The 25,574-nt window shown below is 34.1% G+C and overlaps 1 protein-coding gene across 8 annotated transcripts; it reads right to left on the bottom strand.

Moving 5' to 3' along the window:
- Positions 1 to 824: 824 nt before the first annotated feature.
- Positions 825 to 22,841, bottom strand: dsh (Segment polarity protein dishevelled). 8 transcript variants are annotated; one of them, XR_010752437.1, is made up of 13 exons: positions 22,535 to 22,841; positions 20,901 to 20,970; positions 20,496 to 20,689; positions 19,280 to 19,442; positions 18,987 to 19,156; positions 18,791 to 18,931; positions 18,641 to 18,735; positions 18,454 to 18,585; positions 18,049 to 18,314; positions 17,186 to 17,393; positions 4,715 to 4,903; positions 1,273 to 1,342; positions 825 to 1,163 (listed from the first exon to the last, which is right to left on the bottom strand). XR_010752437.1 is itself a non-coding variant. In XM_066395944.1 (12 exons), exons 1-12 carry the CDS (start codon positions 22,693 to 22,695, stop codon positions 1,117 to 1,119), a joined length of 1,836 nt encoding a protein of 611 aa, XP_066252041.1. In that variant the 5' UTR covers positions 22,696 to 22,841; the 3' UTR covers positions 826 to 1,116. The 8 variants fall into 8 exon arrangements, 6 of the variants coding, with proteins under 6 accessions (XP_066252041.1, XP_066252043.1, XP_066252042.1 ...); XR_010752435.1 differs by having other exon boundaries at positions 825 to 1,168; XM_066395944.1 differs by lacking the exon at positions 1,273 to 1,342 and having other exon boundaries at positions 826 to 1,163.
- Positions 22,842 to 25,574: the final 2,733 nt, after the last annotated feature.

Consider the following 25,574-nt stretch of genomic DNA (forward strand, 5'->3'; position numbering starts at 1 on the left):
CATTTTTCGTTACACCACTTATCATTTAAAAAAAGGTTTATGAAATCATACCAAAACACTATCCGTCTAACCGTCTAGGTGGGACCCGTGTTTATGAAGAAATTTGATAATCACGTCAAAATATAAACACATGACAGTATGAACTTCGCTAAATATAATGGAGAATTTGGAAACTTGTGTTTATACTATGATGGAAAATATATATACAGGGTGTTTCATGATAACATGTCAAAATTCAATGATAACATTTTTCTTCCTAATAGGTCCGTTTGGGAATTAAATATGTTTATGAAAATTGAAGGCCTAAAATAAGTATAGCGACACATGTTTTAACGGGAAAACAATGTCTTTAATTTCATCGGTGACATCCCCATTGATGCGACCCTGAACATTTCAAACGGAAAAGATGATACGCCATTGGTTAAAAAAAAAATTTTCTAAATGCTCCATATTTCTATGACAAAGAAGGTCTCTTGAATATTTTTCATAACATTAACCGTTTTCGTGGGAAAATTAAAACGCAACAATCTGCGACTGAGAAATCGCATAATTCATTCTTTTAACGCAATAACAAATACACCAAGGATTTTTCAAAAAGTGGGCGATAATATATTAAAAAAATTATCACCCTATATTTCAGACAGAGGGAGAAAATGGACCCATGTTCATATGAACTATTTTCCTTAAAATCATCCACAGATTAATCCTCTAAATTTTTGACATACTATTATGGAACATCCTGTAGTGCGCAGCAGTTTTTAACTTCACGGTCTGTCATCATATTCATTTTAAGGTATATTAAATGTAAATAGTATGGTGTAACGAAATAATAATTAAAAAATGATTTTAAAAAAAGCCATAGAGAACGTCCTATGGCACGTAATGAAAGAAAAAACGCTGTTACAAAGGCCTATTAAACTAGACAGCAATAAATTACGTTATAAAATACTAATCTAATTCTTGTTCCACTTAATTCTAGTTCAGTTTCGTTCCTAAGCTACCGTGAAATACCTGTACATTTAACGATTAAAATATATACTTAAGCCTTAAATATTCTTCAAAAATGATTTTGTTTTCGGTATACTTGCAGTCGATCGTTAATTATAGTTTCTTCCGTTAAGATTTCTTTACGTTTGAGTAAACTGGTAACTCACGAGTCCCATCTGATCTAAAAAAAATGTCTTGTTAAATAACGTTACTACCAATGCAAAATGCTTCGCACATGCGTGAATGAATGTCTAAAATATCAGAAACTAAATACGCTAAACTTACCTTAAAGGTAAAAATTTCGCATTTGCAAAATATAGTGTGAGGAGAAAATGCGCTTAGAGGTAACTTAAAACTGCAATAAAATAACAAATTAGTGAACAAATCAAACAGAAACAATGATTAATTGAAACAAATCAAAAGTGCAGGCTTGGAAACAAAAGAAAAGTAATTGTGCACACAATAAAATATCAGCGACTTTGAGAAATAACACAAATTATCTACATTTGTTTAAAACAAAAAAGTTGAAGCTGAAGACAAATCGCAGGCATTTCGCATGCCGAAAAGCAACAAAAAAAAAAGGAAAAACGTCCCCGACAAATGAAACTAAAGAGCGTAAAGATAAACAATTTATTATTTATAAAAATAAAACATGCATCATGCTGGAGTTTCTACTTTAATACCGTATCTTTTTATATAAAGGGTGGTCGGCCAGTACGTTTAAGTTGAATTTTTCGATTGTTATACGACTTAGAAAAAAAAACTAATATAAAAGTTGCAGTGACTGGCTAGGAGCATACAACAAAATTATTGATAAGTGTACTAGGTTGGTCAGAAGGTTCCCATTGTGTTCATTTATCAATAATTTTATTTTGTGTCTACTGCCACTACAACTTTTGTATTATAATATATTTCATTACAAGTTCGAAAAATGGTATTTTTCCATTAATTTTTCCATTAACCAAATAAAAAACCATGTAACTTTTCATTATAAAACTCTAAAAATGATAAGCAATATTTCGAATTGAATTATTTGAAAAATATGATAATTCTGATGTTTTAATTTGTCTTGCTATTTACATTTATGGCAGCAATAGAATCTACGTATGTGCGACATCCTGTATAAAGCAGAAAGGTTCATTACTTATCTTTTCAAATGAATAAACAGTAATATCGTTTATACAGTGATATACCAGCTTTTCTTTGTCTTATATAAATCACTCGTACTCTGAAGACGGACCTAAAGAATATCTTTAGATATTTATATAAATTTTGAAGTTCCGAGAGGCAGATGTGAAAACGATAAGAAACTGATAAGAAAAATGTAACGTTACCTATCCGTGCAAACTGCGAAAAATACCGATAAAGGTTGCTATAGTTTATAAAGCGGAAATTTTCCGCGCGCTACGGGGAAGGTATATTTTCTCGTGCCCTTAGACGCAAGTTGTATTTTCAATACAGTTAACTAACTAGTAAATACTTATTTTGAGTGTCGTATAATGAAACACATTGCTTTCTAGGTCCCATAATAACCAAGAAATTTTACTTGAACATGCTGTTGAACCACCCTGTATGTATATATTTGCCTATGACATAAAAATAGGATAATATAAATGTCTTATTAGTTTTTAAAATAATAATAGATAATAATATACACATGTTTTTCGATGTATTTGTTAAAATATATGTGAAAATCAACATTATTTTTAATGTCATACAGGGTGTTCTCTAAACATGCGACATACATTTAAAGAGATATTCCTTGGGTCAATTTCTGAAATGCAGTGTTGAAAAAAATCCTGGTGTCTTTGAAAGACTTCGTCAGGCACCTGGAAAAAGATTGGATTCGAGTATTCTAGTTGGTGGTAGTCGTTTTGAACAATTTTTGTAAATTTTGAAGCATTACATCCATTTTTTTTCCAATTTTTTGAAATGCATTTTTTATTATCTAGAGATCTGTAAAAAAATTTTATTTTAATGGCCAAAACGAAATACGAAAAAACTCAAGGGTAAAACTGTATTTTCGGTAGGATTAATTGAAATAGGTATGGAAATTGTAAGAAATATTGCGTGTTGGCGAATGTCCATAAAAATCCAACGAACTTGCCCTGTGAGTCTGCCCTGAATTTTTTGGATGATCTCTGATATGTCCAAAAGACACCCTATAAAATTATAAATAATGAGTCAAAATTAATTAATTAAAACAGTATAAACTTTTTAGTATAACGTAAAAACCTTTTCTTTTTTTAATTCAATATCCTGTATTTCGGAAATGAAGCGTATTGGAACATAAGTTTATAAGAACTTTTTCTTTATTTTGACACAAAGAATATCCAATAAATTTGTATCGCCTGCTTAAGAAATACCTTGTACACAAAAGTGTTGATGGTGATGGATTTAAAATATATTATACAAAAATTATTCACATAACTATAATCACATTATTTATAGCAATTTTAAAAACTGTTTTACTTATATATTACTGCACATTTGACAAAATAGGTTCTGGAATATCATGCCTAGCCTAAAAAAATATTTTCAAAATAATGCAAAGAAATAGATAATATTTTTCTAACAATTTTTATGAAATTAAGTTAAAAGATGCAAGGAGATGAATAAAAAATTATGGGTATTATTCAGTATCCAACGAGAAATTGGCAATTTTGAATTTCTTTGAACCTCCTGTCGTTCTATAAATAGGAAATAATGGTACTGCTCAAATGCCTAGATGCAAGCGCTAAACCCTTTACAGTGCTTTGGCCCTCGCTCCTAAATATTTATGGCATTAGAAATTTAAATAATTATTAACACTTTTGGAAAAATTAATCTGTTTATAACCTATTAATTATTCAGTACTAAAGGCTACACAGGTGCCCGAATGGGCTCCAATATTAGGTTAAAAGTATTACGAAAATTTTCTCTAACCATGGATTTGCAAAATCTACATACTCAATTACAAGGTGTCATGGTTTTAAAAAATCCGTCTTTTATTCCATAGCTCCTACAGGCTTTCAATTTCCAAATTGTCACCAGAAGCTTACTCTTTAGGGCCTACATAATTACATTAGTCAAATCAATATATACATATGCGAGAATTTGGCCCAAATATGTTGAGAAATCGAATGCCACAAAATCTTTTAAAATCTGAAAATTTAACATCCTGGATCTCAGTAACGAATCTTTTTCGAACCTACGTTCACACAGGGGGCTCGAATTATACGTTCAAAAATAATGCCACTTTGCTATACAATTGTATTCCAAAAATGCTTTGTTATCGAAATACAGGGTGTCAAAATTTCAGATTTTTCAAAATTTCATTCCACAGCTGCCTCAACTTTTGAGATGTCACGCCGAAACTTTTTACGTACACTACATGTTTCGGTGGTCAAAGTCCGTTTTTCCATCCCCAAACTTCTTTGGACACTTTATGATTTTCTAATAATACAGATTTCTTACTTTCTTACACATAAACTTTGGATCGGTACGTTAGATTTCGATGACGAAGATGCTATGTTTAATGACTACTCCTATTATGATCAAAGTGCAGTCAAAAAACTGTAAAACCAGTGAACCTAAAATTCAAAATGATATGCACGGCTTCACAATCAACCTTACACAAAGCAGGGCTAAAACACCCGAAAAATAGCGTCAAACGACTACGTCTACATCACATCGACAAACATCTCACACGGGTTTCCCATAGCTATTTTAAAAGACTGTCTACTACCGGCTATATCTTTTCCGCCCGCCGCAACTTGGGTTCCGCTACTCCGCTCCGAACCGTTGCTGCTGCCGTTCCCGTTCCCTCCCCCCTGAACCTGGACCGATCTTGGTCCCAGTGAAGTAAGATCGGAGTCACTAGCGCTGCTGTGACCGCCCACATTGTCTTTTAACGGGTCCGAGTTCGAACTGCCACCTGCAACAAGGGTACACTTATGTACATATGATAGCTACTGACTTTAATGTTAAATTGGAACATGGGGCGTGGCTGAGGAATTTAAACAGCACAACGCTGCTGCACCCTGATTACGACGAAAATAAAATAGTGTGTGGATGTGAAAACTGAAATAGTTCGCTAACTCAAATCGGTCAGTGTTACTGCCTGCTCAACTTCCTTAAACAAATATACGGGATGGTCGCTATCTAACTTGCTGTAAGGGCAATTTTTTGACAGATTTTCAGTTGTCATTTTTTTCGAGTATACTTTGCAAACAATAATTGTTGTACGGTCGACTAGATTACGGCACTAATGTATTAAAAATGTGACGTTCGACATAGTATAGTAGGCTCAATACATGCTGTCCTTATAGCCATTTCTATTATGCACGAGTTCACAACTGAGACGTATGTCTTAAATCTATAATAAGTACGTTTCAGCTCCGTTCGTATATTCAGTATTGATGCAGGATAGAAAAGAAATATTAAAGCGACGCGCATATTAAATTCTCCCATTGTACGAGTGCACACAAAGATCCATTGATCTAACTATATCCTATGGGAGAAATAAAATACAGGGCGAGTCCCAAAATGCAGAGGATTTAAAAATACCGCATGTTTACGGAACTAGGCAATAACAACTGTTGTGTCATAACTCGTTTCATAAAAATCGAGCTCAGGATTGCGAAAACTGTATATTTTGAAGTGTAATAAGGATTGGGCGGCTGGCAGATTTTCAGTTAATATATGCAGTATGCAGTAAGCATATCAAGGGGCTTGATGGTGCGTAAATTCTAGTTACCATGAATCACTTTTTGGAGAACGAAGAGATGTTCCTCATGTAAAAGAGAAAAAAATTAACATGGCAATTAGATTCTAGTAACTCCTATTTAAGAAGTAACTTGCAACTTTCACAACTAGATACTTTAGATTTTTGCTATAATATTTAAAAAATGCATAAAATTCAGGTATAAAATATTTTATGCTTTTGAACCAAAGTTATTTACGTCACAAGTCCAGCAGGTAACTTGTTATAGAACGAGTTTTTTACGAACGATGCGGCATGAGGAAAATATCAACGAGTACTTTAACAACACCTAATGGACGTGTATTACATATTATTTTATTTCATGCTATTCACTAATTTACAAACGATTTATGTTTCGAAAATTGTCATTTTAACTCAGTCGAACGCAATTAAATATTTATCGAAATCTGCCAGTGTACAATTGATTCCATTCATCTTGCAGTAGCACATTTAGAATAAAGATTGCAATGTTTCAAATTGTATTTAGGGTCAAACGACTGCCCGTTATGGTCATAGTATGAGAAGAATGTTTAAGTAAGAGGAAAGTTGTGAAAACAACTGCAATTTTTCGAATTATACATCCGTAATTACTCCAGAAAGGTTACTCAGCGACATTCTAACATTATTGTATTACGCACTGTAATGTTAGACCTCACGCAGCGTTTGAAATAAAATTAGATAACGCACCACCCAAGCAAAATCTTACTGGGATGTAGGAGTCGATTGAAGCTCATGCCTGAGATCAGACCAATTACCTGTCCGCCAACGCTATGTAAAATAATGACATCAATTATTGCTAACAAAATCGACTAACATTTAAAAGAAAACAACGTTCAGGCCAGAGAAGTGTTTCACAATCGCGATGTATGCACGACTTCTTCCAGTAGCAAATTTGTTAGTTACAGCAAACTTAACTAAATTAAGGATAAATTTGATCTGAAAAATAACACAACGTGTCTATAGTCACATCAGCGGTGGCGTTCAATTTAACATTAATTTCCATGGCAACCATAAATAAAACAATAATATATATGTATATATAGATATTAGTTCCCTAGGTAAATAATAAGCTATATGCGTGCCATTGCTAACTTGCTATCCAACTGTTTTTTGAAAAATAAAGTGAGAATATGTATTTTGTGGTCATTCAACACACCTAATATGGTGTATTTCAAAGCTACTAGTGGGAAAACTCTTGATTTAACCAAACCTAATATTAGACGTTCTTTAGTGTTGAGCTGTAGCTTTGCTGATAGCAATCTAACTAAAGTTCATATCACTTAACATGAAGGTAAATGGCTGGCAATGGAAATTTGCCTCTTCGAAGTTCATAATTTTGAGCTCTATTGGTGCCAAACCTCTGTAAAACAAGAAACCTCCTAAATTCTTACTTTTATGGGTAAGTGCTTGTTCTGATATTATGAGGGAAAAACCATCCCCATCAAGCGCACCCATCATTTTATACGCAGGTGGTGTGTGGGTGAAAGATCTCCAGTGTAGTTATGAGGCTAATTATTACATACGTTACACCCACCGTAATATTGGTAAATTTATCTCTTAGATTAGAGCGCGTTGTCTGTCCAACCAGAGTTTTTTGATCTAAATAACATGAACACCACTTACCATAATGGATCATATTAAATCAGCTTTCACTTCCTCGCCTTAAATTAGATAAAATAAATGAACGAGGTATCCATGAGAAGGCAGTTTAAGTAAATTAAATTTAGTACTTCATGCATCTGAATGTTTAAACCTCTTCTCCTGGGCCATTGTTCAATAATCCACTGATAAGGGCGAGTTCTTTTTCCGGAAAAATCATTATTTATCGGAGTTGATTAGCATCTACAACACCTGAATTGCCACATAAAGTTGATCATACGTTTCACTAGCATAGAGATTGTCTGGCAATGAAATTGCGTGTATGTCTTCCTTTCGAAGTTAATTTGGTCACATTTGATATAAAAGTTGTTGAAATTCTCAATAAAAATTAGACAATATCTAATTTGTAAAAATTGCTTATTGGTGTTAAAACTGGCATTGTTGGGTCAATTCATAAGGAATAGCTGCCTTAATTAGGTGAATGGTTACATATTAACATGACTCAATGATATCGGACAGTTTTACAAAATTTTAACAAATTCATCACACAAAAATAAAACTGGCTTGATAAATTTATGTCGGCAAGTATGAATTTCCAATTCAGGTGCTAATTTGAGGAAAAAATATCCTGGCCAGCTACGCAGCCACTGTTCAATGGTACCAATTACAATTAAACTTCCCACAATTTTCCTTATTTTCAGAATGATTTTCTGAAAACTTTGGATACACTCTCCTCGAAATCAAAAGTGGTATTTAAACGTTTTGCAATCCCACTTGTTGAATCGAGTGTTACTGTCTTAAAAATTATAAACATATTTAATAATAAAGAGAAAGTGTTTAAAGAGGGTTCGTCCGAGCCCTTAATAAAGGGTGAATGTTATTCTCAGTTAGTTTTAACTCAGAATGGTGTGCAATTCCATCGCAACAACAACGGCTACTGGTGTCTAAGAGGTTAATTCCAAAAATTAAAATAAACATTTTTTAAACTGCACTTGCTTGTCATTTAACGCAAATGAAACGTATTAAAAGAATAAAATGCATACAAAAAACACAATGAAAAAAGGATTTTTATTTACAACATGAACAAAACTATTGGTATTAAAATAAAATAACGCATGCAAAATAGGTATCTTACCGTAAAGGAAGGTCGCTAAAACTTAGGATTAAAATAAAATAGAATGTTAGAAACAATGGCACACGGGAACGTTAAATATGAACACTTTGTTTAAAACAGGAACTACAAATTACTAAAATATTCTGGAACGTGTATACAGGGTGGTCCGCCTTTTTGTAACGGAATTTTGATCACACGTTCTATGTTGAAGAATAATTCTAGTTTGCCATGTAAACTACAAATACACTCTAAAAAAAACTTCATTGCCAGCACACATGATATTAAATTTTACACACATTACTCTTTCTAATCCACAGGATTATAATCTACAAACTCTGGTTAAAATGTGTAGGGTGGTACGCTTCTAGTGATCAGATCCTTTTTGCTCATCTAGACTTTTCTGTAGTACACCACTGATAATCCATACCGTTAAATTTTCATAACTGTGATTCAATATATGCGATTTCTCGACTATTTTGACACAGATTCCACCTTTTTTTTATTTGAGTCTCCGAGTCCGAACACCGAAGAAATTTTTTCTTTTGCAGCATTTGCTCGCAATAAACTACATTTGAACCAGTCATTTTTCTCACGGTTACCTGTAGAAAGATTCATTAAACATTAAATTGCACATTTGCTTTAATTTAACAAATCCTGTACATTCGATAATCCCCATAGATTCGAATGAATTATTGATGAATCTGAATAGAACATCCCCATTACTGATGCAATTATTACCAACAGTTTTTAATGGTATTATTTTAGTTGCAAATTAACCAAATCCAACCAAAAAGTTAGTAGCAGTTTGAACTTGTGCTACTGGGGCCCCTCATTGGATGAAGCCTCGTTAAAGGTGTCTCGATTTTAGCGCTACGTCCCGTTGCTAGCACCCATTAATTTTGCAATTTTTTGTTTATATCGTAAACTGATAAATATTGTGTTCTATGAATTTCGTTATATTAAAATTTCTCGAAGGTCTCTGGTTGATATTGTTACGGAACAAGATACAGTGAAGGCAAAAAGTATTTGCACACCATGGTTTTCTTTGTTTTTAGATTCAGGTGATGGAAATTTTATATCAATACGTGATATATCTATAAAAAGTATACTAATAAACTGTATTACCTTTATCAAAGAGAAATGTTTACATATTATTTCTGAAACAAATCAAATTAATTAGAAACGCTTAGAAAAAAGTATCTGCACATTTATTGGCTCGAATTACTATGCTATTTATTAGTTTATTTAAAGGACTTTTTTCTTTCATCCTACATTATGGTCAAGATATTTTGTACTATTACGGCAAGTCTGGACTAGTTTTGTTTGAAACATGGCAAAAACAACAAAGATAAGAGTCGATACAAAGTCTAACGCGATTTTGTTACGAAATGGGAAAAAAATTTATCGCGAAAAAAAAAATTACTGTCCACCTCGGATTGAATTCTTTGAGTATCAGATACATCATCAAAAGGTATAAGATATGAAGAACGAGATAAAACAGGAAACAAGATTCGCAAACAACGTCCATGTAAACTCAATTCGAAAATGTGGCGAAAAATAAAAAAAAGAAGCTTTTGAAGATCCTACAATAAGCACATCAACCCTAGCTACTATTTTCCAATCTACTTCTGGAATCTGGGTTAGTAAAAAAACAGTGCGTAATTCTTTGAATTCGTAAGGCCTTCGTGATAAAAGTCCTCGGAAAGTGAGTAGAATTAATCGTAAGAATCGCCTGGTCTTTGCAAGGGATTAGCAAACTGCCAGGTTTATGGGAAAACGTCATTTTTCCAGACTTGTTTGGATCTGATGGTAAAAGATCAATCTGGAGGTGACTTACTATGGAATTAAAAAACCAAAATATCAAGAGTTTCAGTGTTCAAGTGTCGTGGAGGACATGTGATGATATGGGGTTGCCTTCTCACTATGGTGTGGGAAAACTGGTTGGTATCGATGGTGATTTGAATGCGACAGATTATAAATACATATAACTATGCTACGCTATAACTTAAGGGGACGTGCTGACAAAATAGGGATCTACAACAATAACATATTCTAGCAGAACAACGATCCCAAATGCACAGATCAAAAAACAAAGAAATAGTTGACATTTAACGTTGGCAGACTTATTGCACCATCTGAATCAGGAAGTAAGAACACATGAAATTATTGGATATGATCATCTTAAGAACATTAGTTAACGAATGGGAAATAATTGACCGAAATTGCATTAAAAAAAATCTTGTCCAGTTGATATTAAAACATTTATAAGCAATTATAAATTGAAACGAACTTTTTACTAAATACTAAACGATTCTAAACCTTTATATTTAGAAATAGTTGAAATGTGCAAATAATTTTTTTCTAGATATTTTTAATGAATTTGATGCTACTCAAGTATATACAATTTGTAAAAAATTCTTATTGATAAAGATAATAAAATTTATTAGTATATTTAATGATATATCAAGTGTTGATACACACATTGTATGTAACTTCAATCATCTGAATTTGGAAACACAGATATCCGTGGTTTACAAATACTTTTTGCCGCCACTGTAAATTGTATGTAATTAAATATTACACGAACCATTCCGGCGATATTAGAGTCAGTTTAGTATGCTCTGCCCTGGCTCCAGCGGTGAATTCACACACTTTACTGTTAGGCCTTAAAGAAGCACTTTGTGTGCGTATTCAGGGGTAAACAACTCATATCTGATTTTTCAATACCGAAAATATATTAGAAATTAGTCTTGATCCAAGCAGAACTGAACCCAAACAAATCAATAAAATCAAGAATATTTTATCTTGAATAAGAGTCGTTTCATTTATTCAGGGACACACTATAAATTAAACAAGGAATGGAAATTGAATGCTGTGGATAATCAATGAGACGCCACAGAACATTTTGGGATGAAAAAATGGAGCTTAACCGCCGGAAGGGCACTATCATGCGTATTTTTACGTTAGTTTGTAGATTATACTGGTGCAGATTGCTAAGTAATGTATGTACGTATGAAATTTCAATTTAATATCTCAAAAACTAAAGAAATGATTAAATAAAACCTTAAACAAATCTGGAAGTTTAATGGCAGTAGCAGACAGTTTAAGTATGTTGGTAACGAAAGATTTTTGGAATATAGTTTATGCGGCCAACTAATATTATTATTGAACATAGAATATGTGATTAAAATTCTGCTGCAAAAATGTGGATTACCTTGAATACATAGTTTATAGTACTGTGCAAACTACGTACTGTATTAGACGGATATTAATTTAAGGAGCAAGATGTTTAACATAAAAATTAAAATATGATATGAAACAAAAGTAATGCTGATAAAAGGTAGTGTTGTAAAAATATTTTTTTAAACAAAACTAGCGTTACTCAATTTTTATCAGCATTAGTTAACAAAACTATTAGTGAGTATTAAAATAATATAATTGTTATGCAAAAATAAACTGGTGCAAAGGCCTATGTAACAAAAAAATACAATGCAAACTAGGCAAAATGGCTCAAGGGGGTTTGTCAATATATTAATATTTTCGTAGGAGGTAATTGTAGACATTCTTAATAGGAACTAGCACCAGTTTACTAACAGATAGCTGTTAGTTTAATATAATGGTTAATATTATAGGGTTACATGGCCACAATAAACTTCAGGTCGCAGTGGAGGATACAATAGTCACATATAGGGTGTTTACTATGCAATGCACTTTGTTTTTTTTTTCAAATGGTATTAACCAAAATGACCTATACCGTGCGTTTTTTAACGTACAACATAAGTTTTGACTTCTCACAAATTTTAATCCAATGTTAGCTTTTTTTCTATTAAAATATGCCCATCGGGACAAATCTCCTGCACTAAATTAGAAATGACAAATTAATCGTGATTGGACCCCTGCCTCAGGAAAATATCTAGAATTAGTCGCCTACATTATTAGCGTATAAAATTGGGCTATATCACCCAGGGAGTAACTCTCATGGTGTGCACAGTTTTTATCTTTTATCAGAGTTGTTAATAAAATAAAAAGAATTTTTTCATGCACATTCAACATTTTTGGTATCTCACAGCCCAACGGTACTTTGCATGATCGTGTAATGGCCGTAGCAAAGACCGATAGGATGGTGCGCTCGATGCAGATTACATGTTATCACATAAGCGGAATTGAAATGCCAAGTATTCGGACTGGCCACGTAATAGTACAGCAAAATAATGTGCGGATAATTCGTAGTTCTGATAAAGTACCAACGACAGTTTGGACAAATTGGTCTTAAATCCAATTAATAGAATCGCGAAATAATTAGTAAAATCGAATGTTTCAATAAAAATTGAAAAAAATTATTAATAACTTTGCTACACTTAGGACTTTATGCAAATCTTTTAACTCAAACAAATTATTGGCGCAAATTTAGTAGTTCCAAATCAATAAGGTCCATAGCTGCTGTTACGCTAGCAGAAGACTTGAAATTAAAATTTTAACACGTCAAATCCCATTTAACACATTAAAAGGTAACACACACTGTATAAAGGGCATTGCGTGACATACTTTACGACATACTGTACTGTAAGTTAATGCTGAAGGAGGTCATTTTGAACATTTAAGTATCTCTTCCATTCTGTGCTTTAATTAGTTGTTATTTTGCAAAATATTAAAGGTTTTACTTTAATTTTTGAATGCAAATCAGTAACCGATAAAACTAGCTAACGTTAATCAAATAGGTTAATTTAGCAGTAAAAAACTAACCTGAATTAACCTGAATTACATTAATAAATGATCTATTAGGTCATTTGGCTATAGCTCAATTGAAAAAAAAAACAACGAACTATGTATACTGTCTCGAAATCCCTATCGTTAAAGAGACACCCTGTATGTCGAGGTACTATCGAAACTCGTTATCATTATTTATCCCACATTGTTCAATTCTTCAGATTGGGAGTTTATGCCTTCGTCAATATTAAGAGGATTGAATAAGAAGCACATCTGAAACAAATAGAGTTACCTATTCTGATTTTATTCCTGTACTTCGTTTCTACATACCTAATATTCTACTAGTTTAAAGTGTCGCTTAACGGGCACGTTATAAGCACAGAACACTGGATATCTCAGTTCAATGTGATATTGAAAGAAACATATTTTCGTACAAAGGAAAGGTATTTTTCCATCACTATTTCTCAATCAGTAGGTTTATATAATTGATGTAACAACCCAACGAGGTCCCAAAATATGGCAAAATTTTATTGTCATGAAGTTTTTACATTAAGTTAAGATGTGAATATTAACAGTAGATACACATCCAGGGTCAAATGTTAAACAATTCTTTTTAATAATAATAATAAAACAAGCGTCGGAGGCGCTTAGTGCTGGGAGTTGCTGTTGATAGAAAAGAAACACTTTCCATTGCGATGTGTGTTTACTATATTGTTTACAACCACATATTAGTGAAAATAAGAAAGAAAATATGGAGCTATTTTTACAAATCCCGTATATAGGATTAATACTAACCACCCTGTATACAAGCAAATATATAAGAAAGGATAATAAGGAAAACTAGCAATTTCGAAAAACTCGATGACGTCATTGAATAGTAAACTAAAATCATGTTTAATTTCTATTTTATATGGGTTGTTGCACGCGTTTGACGACTTGACAGCTGGCAATTTCAATAATCATTACATCAGTCAAACAAGTGTCAAGCGTTGAGCATCAGTTACCAATCACAAGCGTTCAGATTTCAGTCTGCCAGTGCAGCACGTTACTACGCCGCTACCTACTACAGCGTCTTCATTTAATAGTGCGGGTTCTCTTACGTAGTAAATAACGTAAATATTTATTACACCTGAAATATTGCGATAAAAGAGCTGCTGTTTGGAGTACCTCCTTTCCTCACATAAATAAGCGTTCTAGATTTATTTAAAAAATAGACAAGTTCCCATTGCATATAGCAGAAACAAGATTTGAAGTAAAATATGTGAAATGTTCATTTCGAATATCTGACTGCGGAATTGCCTTGTATACATTAAATAGTGATACAATATAATAAAAATAACGTGCGAAATGTTTAATAGTCAATGATTAAACTTATAGAAAAAGTCCCCCATCTTGGGCTGAATTTACAACAGCTTTCTGGAGTGTCGCTTTACTAATTGAACTACAAAGGCACTACTTTATTTATTCAGAAAATTTTCACATATTAGCATAAAAGTTCACAACATATTTCATCTTTCCTTCTAATTTCAAACAAATATGATGAGTGTTGTAAAAATAGCCTGATTTGAAGTATACATATTTGACACACAGTATGGGGTGTTCCAAAATTACAGCGTTTTCTACGTCAAAAAAGATCGCACCAACACACATCCGCCAACAACTTTTTACTGAGATATACTCATAGAATGTAAAAGTGTAATTTTCATTTAATTTGAATCCAGAAAACTTTTACTGTCTTTAAGTCAGTTTAGTATGTACCACATTTTACACCGTCCATAAACTTGCAGAAAGATTTCGGAATGTCTAGTCAAAATATTTTACGCTAATTTCAGGAGACCCTGTACAGGGTTGGTCCGTATATTTAGACAGCGCCTATTGCTTTTATTATAAAAAAAGAAAAACTTTAAATACTAAAGTTGTAGGGTTTATCTTTAAAAAAAATGTTATATAACACAACAGATGAATATTGCAAAGTTAAAAAAGGACACAAAGACGGTAAATTTATTATAGAACACCTTGCATATTTTATAAAAATTGAATAAGCCTTTATGTTCTTTTAAAAAATATACAACATGTTGATATTTGGTTTAGCCGTTTTTGTGGTATTTATATTGTTTTTCCAAATCGCAGTTACCATGAATATGTTTGTGTCCTTTTCTTACTTTGCAATATTCATCTGTTGTGTTATGTAACATTTTCTGGCCATTTAGGATAAACCCTACAACTTTAGTATATAAAGTTTTTCTTTTTTGTAATATAATAAAAGCAGTAGGGGTTGTCTAAATATACCGGACCAACCCTGTACATATGTATATGGGGGTGGAGCATTAATATTTTTCTATATATGTTCGCGGTAGTGCATTAATATAGTTGCTGTAGCCAAATGTACATTGAACAGGGATAGTAGTAGATCGTTGAAGATTAGTTTTTCTCCAACCGTCACTAAAATGCCTGTTTACTTGACACAATAGGTGAAAGTAAAACATTTCATGACTTCATTACTGTTATCTCGGCAGCGGGAAAAAGTGCTACATGCCGCTTGTCACCGGTCGGTAGTCTTTTCCTGCTTCGAAATACCTATTGCGTTTGTCGTATTGCCGTAAATAGTAAACATATAGTAAAACGAACAAACTTTTTGCGACAAAGTACCAGAAAAAAATTCATATACGCCCCCGGATCGGCTCTAAACAGTACCTTAAAAAATACATACAAATTCTCATATTGCGGCAAATAGTACAATAATCTAAAATTTCGAAATAAGCATCAGGTAATAGCAGCCAATTTGTCGAATTCGATCTCGAGTTTTACTAAATTATGCATGCCATAAATTAATTATTTTGTATACGTAGACAACGTACATTAAAGAAATGTGTTACACAGTCTTTAACACATTCCTAATGAAATTTGACGTTAGCTGAATTTCTTAACTCACTGATTTGTCAAAAATTATTTGTCAACTGTTACTGCTCATTATTTATACAAGGGAAAAACATCTGCATTCAATGGCGAGCCGAAATTTTTAAAACTTGGAATTACATATACGAGGTATTATTTCTGGTCTATCCACTATTGCTATATATGAAACAGCGTTGTGAAATGAGTTGCGAGGTGGGTAACATGTGAAAAAAATGCCATTATATACAGTGTGGAAGTTTTGGATGGAACAGTCCATATAACTAAGATGCTAGATAGTTCGGCTAAATAATCGGTCCTTTTCAGGACCAAATAAATTTTAAAAGAAATCAAAAGTTTTAGTTTTTGGTATGTTCTATCGTAAATTTTGCGAGACCTATTGCGTTTAGGTATAAGACATGGTACATGGCACACTTAGAATTTTGCGTAGATTTCAAAAATTAAATAAAAAATAGGCGCTTCCATTTGAAAAAACAAAGTTGGTGGTCATTCCTGATTTTTGGACTACCCTGTACACATGAATTTACCATTAAAAAAATCCACAAGAAAAAATAAAAATTGACGTTTCCGAGAATTTTGGCCGCATATGTTTGTTTGGCATCTTAGTTATATGGACTATTCTATCTAAAACTTCCACACTGTATATAAACCTATATACATATATATAAATACATAGATTCCTACTTCGAAAATTTGAAGATACACTCATGACACAAAACGTTTAAAAAGAGCATCTAATATCATTGGCTAGAGAATAAAAGTAGATTTCAAAAATCGAAAAAAATTTATGTCCGCATTTAAAAATAAGGGTTAATATTGATAGGTCGTGGAACCAATGCTCATTTGGCAACACTGTGAGTGTATTTTCAGTGGTCTTGAGAAAAGACAACTTTTATCTCATTTAATTAACCGTCATTGGTATAATTTCTTATGTTACCAAGATAGCAATATGGCAAACGCGGCAACTTTTTTTCCATTTAGCAGCAAGAGCAATAGTGGGCACGCCTAAAAGACTCTGTATGAACATATAAACATTACAAATAATCAGCGACACCCTAAACGACGATAAAAATTTTTTTTGGTCTCATCTACCACCAAACAACATGAAACAACAGACTTACCGCTGCCACTAAGCACGCTCTCCTCCTTATTGTAACCGTAGACTGTGTTTTCACTATAAAATGGCATGGGCATATATTCCAACGGGTTGTAGGTGCCACTGTACGGCATATAATTTGGGACGTTAGGCAGTGGGCCGACACTGTCCGTATCTCCTTGGAGTTTCAGATTGCTCATGGCCGAACAAAGATCGCCGAAAATGTAATAACACTGAAATTCCCAAAAATGTAAATAATTATTTAGGATGTGGTACAAATAAACATCTGACCAAACGAAGCAGATAAATCACTTCAAAATAAAATAGCTTGACCACAATATACCAGAAAAAATTTCAATTTAGACATTAATTAGTGGAATCTATTGCGTGAAATCATTGAACACATAGCCACTAAATATCTTTATAGACCGGTTGGTTTAAAATATGTATCACAGATACATACCCATGAAATTTAATTAATTTTTACCAAGAAAGTTTCGAAATACATCCCTCATTATTCCGACATCCGTACAAATACGACATTAGGTATTAACAACAAACTTTTATAAAGGGTGTTATACAAACCACTTCATAGAAGTGAAAATTTTCATATAATGTCAAATTTTCAGACATTTCCTAGTTGTAGTTTCTGTCATAATCGAAAGATGCAAAAGCAATGCGACATGCAATATGTTAGTTAAAATTATTAAATACCGCGTGTCTTATAGAATGTATTCCCAAAGGATTCCACTAATCGATGTCGAAAATAAAAACTTTTTGTTGCCTCGCTGCCAAAAGATTCCACTTTGAAATCAGAAAAAAAGTTCGTATGGTCCATTTCATTTGCCGCCAATTTAGAAAATGTACGAATTATATTTCGACTAATACCTGTTCAGAAAAAGTGATCTTATTCACAGTGTGTCGGATAAAACCGGCTTTCAGCAAATTCGAAGCGTATTTCCGAGCGTCTCTCCTCTCTTGGAAACCTTCCACATGTGTCAGCAACCAGTCAATCATGTCCGTTCCGATGAATGCGTTGGGAATAGTAATTTTGAGCCACATTCGGTCCCGAATTTCCAAACCGCTGTCTGGTCGTTGCATGGCTTGTACTATTTCCGACATTGGCGAATTTATGGTCAGCGGCTCGGCTAAATCTGCAAGAAACTATATAGTTACTTTCCAACTCGATTATATATTTTTTGTAAAGCCGGCAACAAAACAAATGGAAATGATAAGATAAAAAACATAAATACATGTGTGCTGAACCAACGCGACGCAGTGCCAAATACCTACCAGAACCTAGGAGACACTCACGTTCATTGGCTGGGATTGTGCTTGCGATTGAAGCGCTTGAAACTGTGGAGCTGCTCGGCGGCCTAGCCACGGGATCGCCCCTTACAGCTGCCGTATGAGCCACCCAAGCCCCTTTAAAACCACAAATAAATCACTTTCCTATAACATTTGCGGTTTCAAAACATACCAGGATCTATGGGTCTCACCGGCTCAGTTCTGGGTATGGTGAAGTATCCTTTGGGGTTTGGATCCCAACACTTTGCCACCACAAGCTTTATGGGTCTAAATACAATATAATATAATCACTTAGCTTTGATTCAAAATGTTTTACATTTACATTGGGACATACCCTGGTTTTTGAACCACTTCCCTCAACACTTTAACAGCCTCGTCGTTAGACATGTTTTCAAAATTAACATCATTTACCTGGAGAATCATATCACCAGGCTCTATTCTGCCATCTAATGCTACTGCTCCCCTAAAATAAAGAAATAGTTTTTCTTCATAATACTAAACGGTCTGCAGAACCTTACCCCTTCATTATAGATCCTACATAAATACCTCCATCCCCACCTTTATTACTTTGTCCTACTATAGATATGCCAAGAAAATTCACAGTGTCCATATTAAGTGTTACAGTGATTATGTTGAGAGACATTGTAGAGTCTGTTATACTTGAGTAAGAGCTCGTTCGAGACATTGCCTGGAAGTAAATATGTATAATAATCTTCATCAATCAGTTACACAACTATTAAAAATGCCGAGAAAATATAGGATAAATATCCATTTACCAAATTACCGCTTAATAATTTTCATTCGATCCTACCTGAAGTCGTTGCTTTCGTCGTCTTTGAGGCCTTTTACGACCAGCAACTTGAAGGCGGCTTACACTCGAACATTCTGAAAGAGCAGTATGCCTTCCGGTTGTTTCAGATTGGAAGCTTGTGGTTTCAATATCTGAGCTCACTATTGAAGCAGTCTCATACACCCTAATTTTGAACATTAACATCAGGTTTTAGAAAAATCATGGAGGAAAACAGGGTATGTACAAAATAGCGTGCACATTCTATAACACACAGTTAAGGGCGACGCTACAGACTCTCAAACAACACACTGTTATCATTTATTCAATGTTTTTTTATAATAAAAAATAATTATATTTTTAAAATAATTTTTAAGTTAACACGCTGAAACTGCAGATGTACCAATTTAACACTATAAAATATCCCTTGACATACGTTTGAGCATGTTCAAGCTGCGCCCTGTATCTGCAGAACTATAGCAACCATTGTTGTTACTGGCCCCATTTGTTAACTGAATTATGAATGCAGGTACCTGCTTTCAAGAAGTACAAATAGAATGAGAATTATTGCAATGTGAATTTAGACATGTAGTTGCATTTCCAATGCTAACTAAAGGTCGGTTTTAATTGACCGCATGTTATTATTTACACGACATTTTGTCGATATTTACAATTATTACTGCCAAGTATTTTCTTTTGCTTTACAGATAAAGACTTCGCAACTCATATAACTTATTTCAACATTAATATAATAGTGTTGTGCGCATTGGTATTTCGAAATGATCATGGGATTTATATCTTTATAGTAACCTACTACTGTTTTAAATATACTGAAATTAAGTAAATGTAAGCCTGTTAAAGCGTCTCAAATCAAATTTCATACACTGAATGCTTTCATCAAATGTTACAAGAATAAATAATATTGTGTAATCCAAGTTCATCAATAGCGGAGATATGGGTATTGATTAATAATAATTCGATAACAAACAATTACCCATAGTTAAAAAAATAAGTAACATGTCGCGATAGAGGGATTCAATTATCGACCCCAAGTGGCCTACCTCTCGTGGACTTACCCTAAACTTGATTTTAGTGATTTATTGGCCTTGAGTCACTTGCATTTGCATTGTGAAATTAAATCGGAGATATATCTCATATTAAAAAAAATGATAAATATCACAGAAGTTTGGTTTAAAACGGTTTAAAAGACGCTAATTAACAGTCATAAATGTATATTTACCTTGGAAGATGGCCATTAATTCTAGATGAGTACTTATGATGTCTTCTACCCTGCCTAGAGCTTATAATAGATTCTGTATCAGTGCAAACTGACTCAGGAGCTTGAGGAGGTAATCGTGGTTCCCCTGCATGGGAAACGCTGTCTGTGCACTGGGAACCGCCATCAGATTGATTTGATCCATCTGCTGATACCAACTGTAAATATTCACCTCTAAATTTATTGCTAACTATTTATTGCACTGACCTATAATTAAATCCCAATAACTTAAATAACAATTTCAATATTAAATTCATTTAACAGAATGGTTCAGAAGTTCTCTCTCACATAGATGTAAAATACCCCCAATTTGAATTTGCCTTATATTAAAAGCAATAATGTAAAGTAACTAATTTCATAGATATTTACCCAACTAACAACTCTGCCATTGAAACAGGGAAGATGGGCAGTGTCTTCTATAATTTCTTCTTTGACAACACTGAAACAAATATTATAATGTTTAATCACCTCAAAAATAGTAAAAAATATAGGTAGGTCATTTTAAACACAATTGAAAAAATTTTATGATTCCTTGATAATACAGAATTCATTATTGTCTATTGGACAGTGATTTTCAGTAATAAAACTACCAAATTAAATGCTTATACAGTGTGTCCCCAAATGGGACATAAAACAATTTGAAATTATTTCTTTTATAGTGACTGTGTTTAAGCAAAATCTCATATTGTGAGGTTTTTAGAGGCGATAAGTCAAATTCTATTTGAATTTTTGATGAATAACATTGTCCAAAGCTGATGGGTTTTAAAGTTTTCTCAGAGTTTAAAAGACATATTAAAATCTAATAGGTGTCCACAGCTTGATTTTAAAGGAAAAATTATTGGTGCAAGCTGCAATCTCCTCTTACTTTAGTTCTCTCACTGCAGGGGATTTTTCAAAACTTGATATTCATATGAGATCCCTATAGATTGACAATGTGATGTTGAATTCAGAAGCAGTTGATACCCTCTTATGACAAGAACCTATCAAAATTGTTTAAAAATATGTTGTCTTTTTCATACAAGTGTGCCTTATGATTGTGCCAACTATTGTTACCTCTGAAATGATGGTATGAGTTGTAAAATCACTTAAATAGTAACATGTTGCTATTTAATATAACTGTTAATGTGATATAAATGGTGTCACTACAATGTTTTTGATATCTAAGGTTTTAAGATAAATGTAAAATTGGTACTGAAATTATCATTCAAAAATATTTCAAAAACTATGTGCGTTCCAGCTGATTGTTTTGTGACAGTTTATTGTTATATGCAAGAGATCAGACATGTATGATTTATATTGCAAGATTAGTCATTTATTGGATCAGTTTTACTATCAAAGCCAAAGAATTGAATAGATAATTTCTGAGGAAAGTTTTTTCCACCCATCACAAATGAAATGATACAATTGTCTTGCTTCTACTATTCCCCCAAAATTGCCAGATTGTTGTGGAAATAACAGTTGGGATACAATTAGAACTAAGGAAGAGATCAGAAATGTATGTCACAAAAACTTGAGATGACCAGACATAATCACCAATTCTTTTCAAAAAGTACAAAAAACCAAAGTAGTAATTTATGAGATATTTTAACATGATAGAATCGAATAACTACATCTGTCAAATGTTACTGGCAGTGAACACATTGATTCAGATATGAATTTTGCAGTGTAAATAAATCCAGCTTAAGCATAACACACAGGAACTGCATATGCTTTATTATTATTGTTGTTATTATTATTATTAAACCAACTTGGAATATGGCAACACTTGGCCAAAATGTTTTACTTTGCAGTGACTTTGATAGATCTTTAGTTTGTCATGAATTGAAATATTTAACGCAGGTATATCTGTGAAAAGTAATGATTGTTTACATCTAAATACTCAATGGAATCCAGAGTGGAAATGGAAACAGCAGAATATTTAAATTATTTCATATCTTACAATATATGTTCAAGGTTTACGAGACGCAAAAAAACATTTTCTAAAGTTTACATGAGATATTTACCCAAAATCATCGTCCATTGACTTGAAGAAAAACTTATAATTAGGCCTATTGAGCACATTTTTAAAGTCCGCCAAAGTCACTTTATCTGGCGATATGGGAATTTTCACTAAATAAGGAGTTTCCTCATCATCAATGTGATAAATAACTTTCGTTTCTTCCATTTTCTAAGCTTAAAACATAGAAAAATTCATCACTTTGACAAGAACAATACACTTTCCCATAACATGGCGGCCATTTTACTAAAAATTTCCTTTCCTTTTCTTTCCTCTTCTCTTCACTTCACCACCTCCACCATCATTCACAAAATAAAACTTTACCGCAGTGTTGCCAACTGGTCATTTAACGTGTAACTTGAATCAGAACTGGAAATCTCGAATCGATGTCGATTGTCATTTTATTAAGTTTTTGCGGATTTACCCATTAAAATAGAAATTCGGAAAAGACGTTTTTTTTTTGTAAAGATCTTTATTAACTGTTATACGCTAAAATCTAGGAATATCTTTGCCGAACCTTGCGAAGATATTAATTAATCAGCATGGAGTTATCGCCGTCGCGCTCTACTTCCGCAACATTTGCAGCATGTCTCGTGGCGCCGAAGATGCGTTTCATTCTCACTCTAGTACGTTCCTGTAGAGTCAAGGACCTGGAACATTATTCTATAGGAGTGTGAAGTGGGAATCAATTTTTGGATCAATCACCATAGCTTCTTGATCTTTTCAACTAATCAGCGGCGGCAAAAATTTCATTCTCACTCCGACATATTTTTATAAAATTTGATACAAGACCTGTAGACCGTAGATGGGCGATGGCGAATCTATTACAACATGTTTAAAACGCTATCAACAGATGGCGATAGTAGATATCTTGCACTGAGCGGGTTGCTCCATCTCTTTCGCTCCCCGACATATACAGTGTGATGCATATGTATGGAATAAATTCATTTAAAATTCAGCGGTGTGGTTTTTGGAAAAACGCTCGGACACGTGGATTTTTATTTTTCCTTGCGGTTTTTCTGATGGTAAAGTCATGCATACAGGGTGGCCCAAAAACGAGTTATAGCCATCAACTTCATTTTTTCAAACGGAAACCCCTATTTTTTATTTCATTTTTGGATTCTACATCGAATTTTAAGTGTTTAATATACCATGTCCTATACCGAAATCCAGTAGTTATCGAGAAATTTACGTCTAAACATATCAGTACCAAAGACTACTCTTAAACCAGACGCACTTTGTATGGACGCCATTTTTCCTTTTTTAGCGTTAACCCCATACTAGCACCAGGCAGCTCGCACTCGATAATAATTTACATCAGTCGACGATTCTTAGAACGCTAAAAAACTCCAAAGGATTATGCTCGCGATCGATAGTCCATCCACCCAGAAGAGGCCACTATTCTAAGGGGTGATACAGTCGATGCTCCTTTACTCTGTCCCAATATGGGGATGGATGAGGAGGATCAAAAGTACCCACATATGAAGCTAAGCGTGCGAAGGAAAGTACTGTTACGAGTCATAGGTGCGTATCGCACCGTGTCCTTCGAAGCAGTGTAAGTACTAGCGGGCACTCCCCCCATCGACCTCCTAGAAGAAAGAAGGCATCTCAACTTTTTTACACAGATAACTGAGTCAAACAGGAGCACGGCCAGAACAACGACCATTCGGAAATGGCAGGAACGATGGACGAGTCTAAAAGACTAGGGCCGATGGATCAATCCTGGATTTGGAAATCTAGACTGCGCGTAAGCATAAGCGTCTGAATTATTACTTAACTCAGACTCTTAGCGGTCACGGAAGCTTCAGGGAGTTCCGGAGGAGGGAATGGGGAGAACTGAGTCGGAATACAAGTCATCGACTCCACAGAACTTTGCGATTTCCAGTGTCCGGATTTTGACGACCAAAGGGAAGGACTGGACGCATGCACGAGCGACTTAACACAGGAATCTTTGCTCGAAACAAAATCAACTAGGACCGATGCAGCAGTGCCATTTCTACCATGGTCAAAGAGAAGGAAAGGAAGAAATTCAAAATGTCTTCTCCTATGGAGCAACATTAATTCAACAATTCGACAGTAGTAAAGCAGACCCACTGAATTCATATCTTATCGAGTCCGACGTTTTTAGCCCCCAGGACAGTTTCGGGTCGTCGCAGGTTTGAACAGAAATTTCGGGACTTCTAGTGGATAAGAGCTGTAGGGAAATCCTACACTACTCAGTCGACAGGACAACAGACCGGGTGTCTTTAGAAGATTTTCCTCAACCAAAAAAGGGCCATTAAAAAAAGTAACTTTAGGACAAGGTATTACATCTTTATATTGTTTCCCTAAGACTAATGATAACTCGGCTAAATCAAGTTAAAAAAATCGACGAAATCTGGTTGCTGTTGAATATGCACGGACTTTTTCAAGCAGACAGTTTAACCATCGTCTGGGAAAGATTGGTCCGGACTGCAGGACCTGTGGAATTGCGGACACCGCGGAACATAGCATTTTCCGGTGCCTTACATTTCAAGGAGAACGGAACGTCCTGAGGGATTACATCGAAAACTTGACTCCAGGAACCCTGATCAATGGAATGCTGGAGTCCAGGAGCAAGTTGGATCGCTGCTGCGATGCCGTTACAGAAATTACAAAGGAAAAGGAGAGGCTAGAGAGATCTATTGCGGAGGAAAAAAAAGACCAGGGACAGAACCAGGGAGAAGACCAGGGACAGGACCAAGGAACAAGACCAAGGAAGAAGAAGATGACCAGTGAGGAACCCAGGCTGAAGTCGAAGAAAAAAACCGAAAAAAAAAGAAAATGGGAAAATAGCCTCTCCGTTCCGAAGATATATCCCTCAGGGACGGTCCCGGGACGTTACAGGACGATCAGAAGAACGGAATTTTTTAATGGGTAGGCATCTTTGAAAATATGAATTCCACACAACCCGGTCGCCAGAACACCGGGCCGGCGCGTCTTTTGAAAATTTTTCCCCGATGAAAAAAAGACAGTTCAACCAACTTCGTCACTCCGCCAGTTCCCGAGATCCCTTCGCTAAACATTCA

The sequence above is a fragment of the Euwallacea similis genome, chromosome 12 (assembly GCF_039881205.1).
Source record: "Euwallacea similis isolate ESF13 chromosome 12, ESF131.1, whole genome shotgun sequence".
Taxonomy (NCBI): domain Eukaryota; kingdom Metazoa; phylum Arthropoda; class Insecta; order Coleoptera; family Curculionidae; genus Euwallacea; species Euwallacea similis.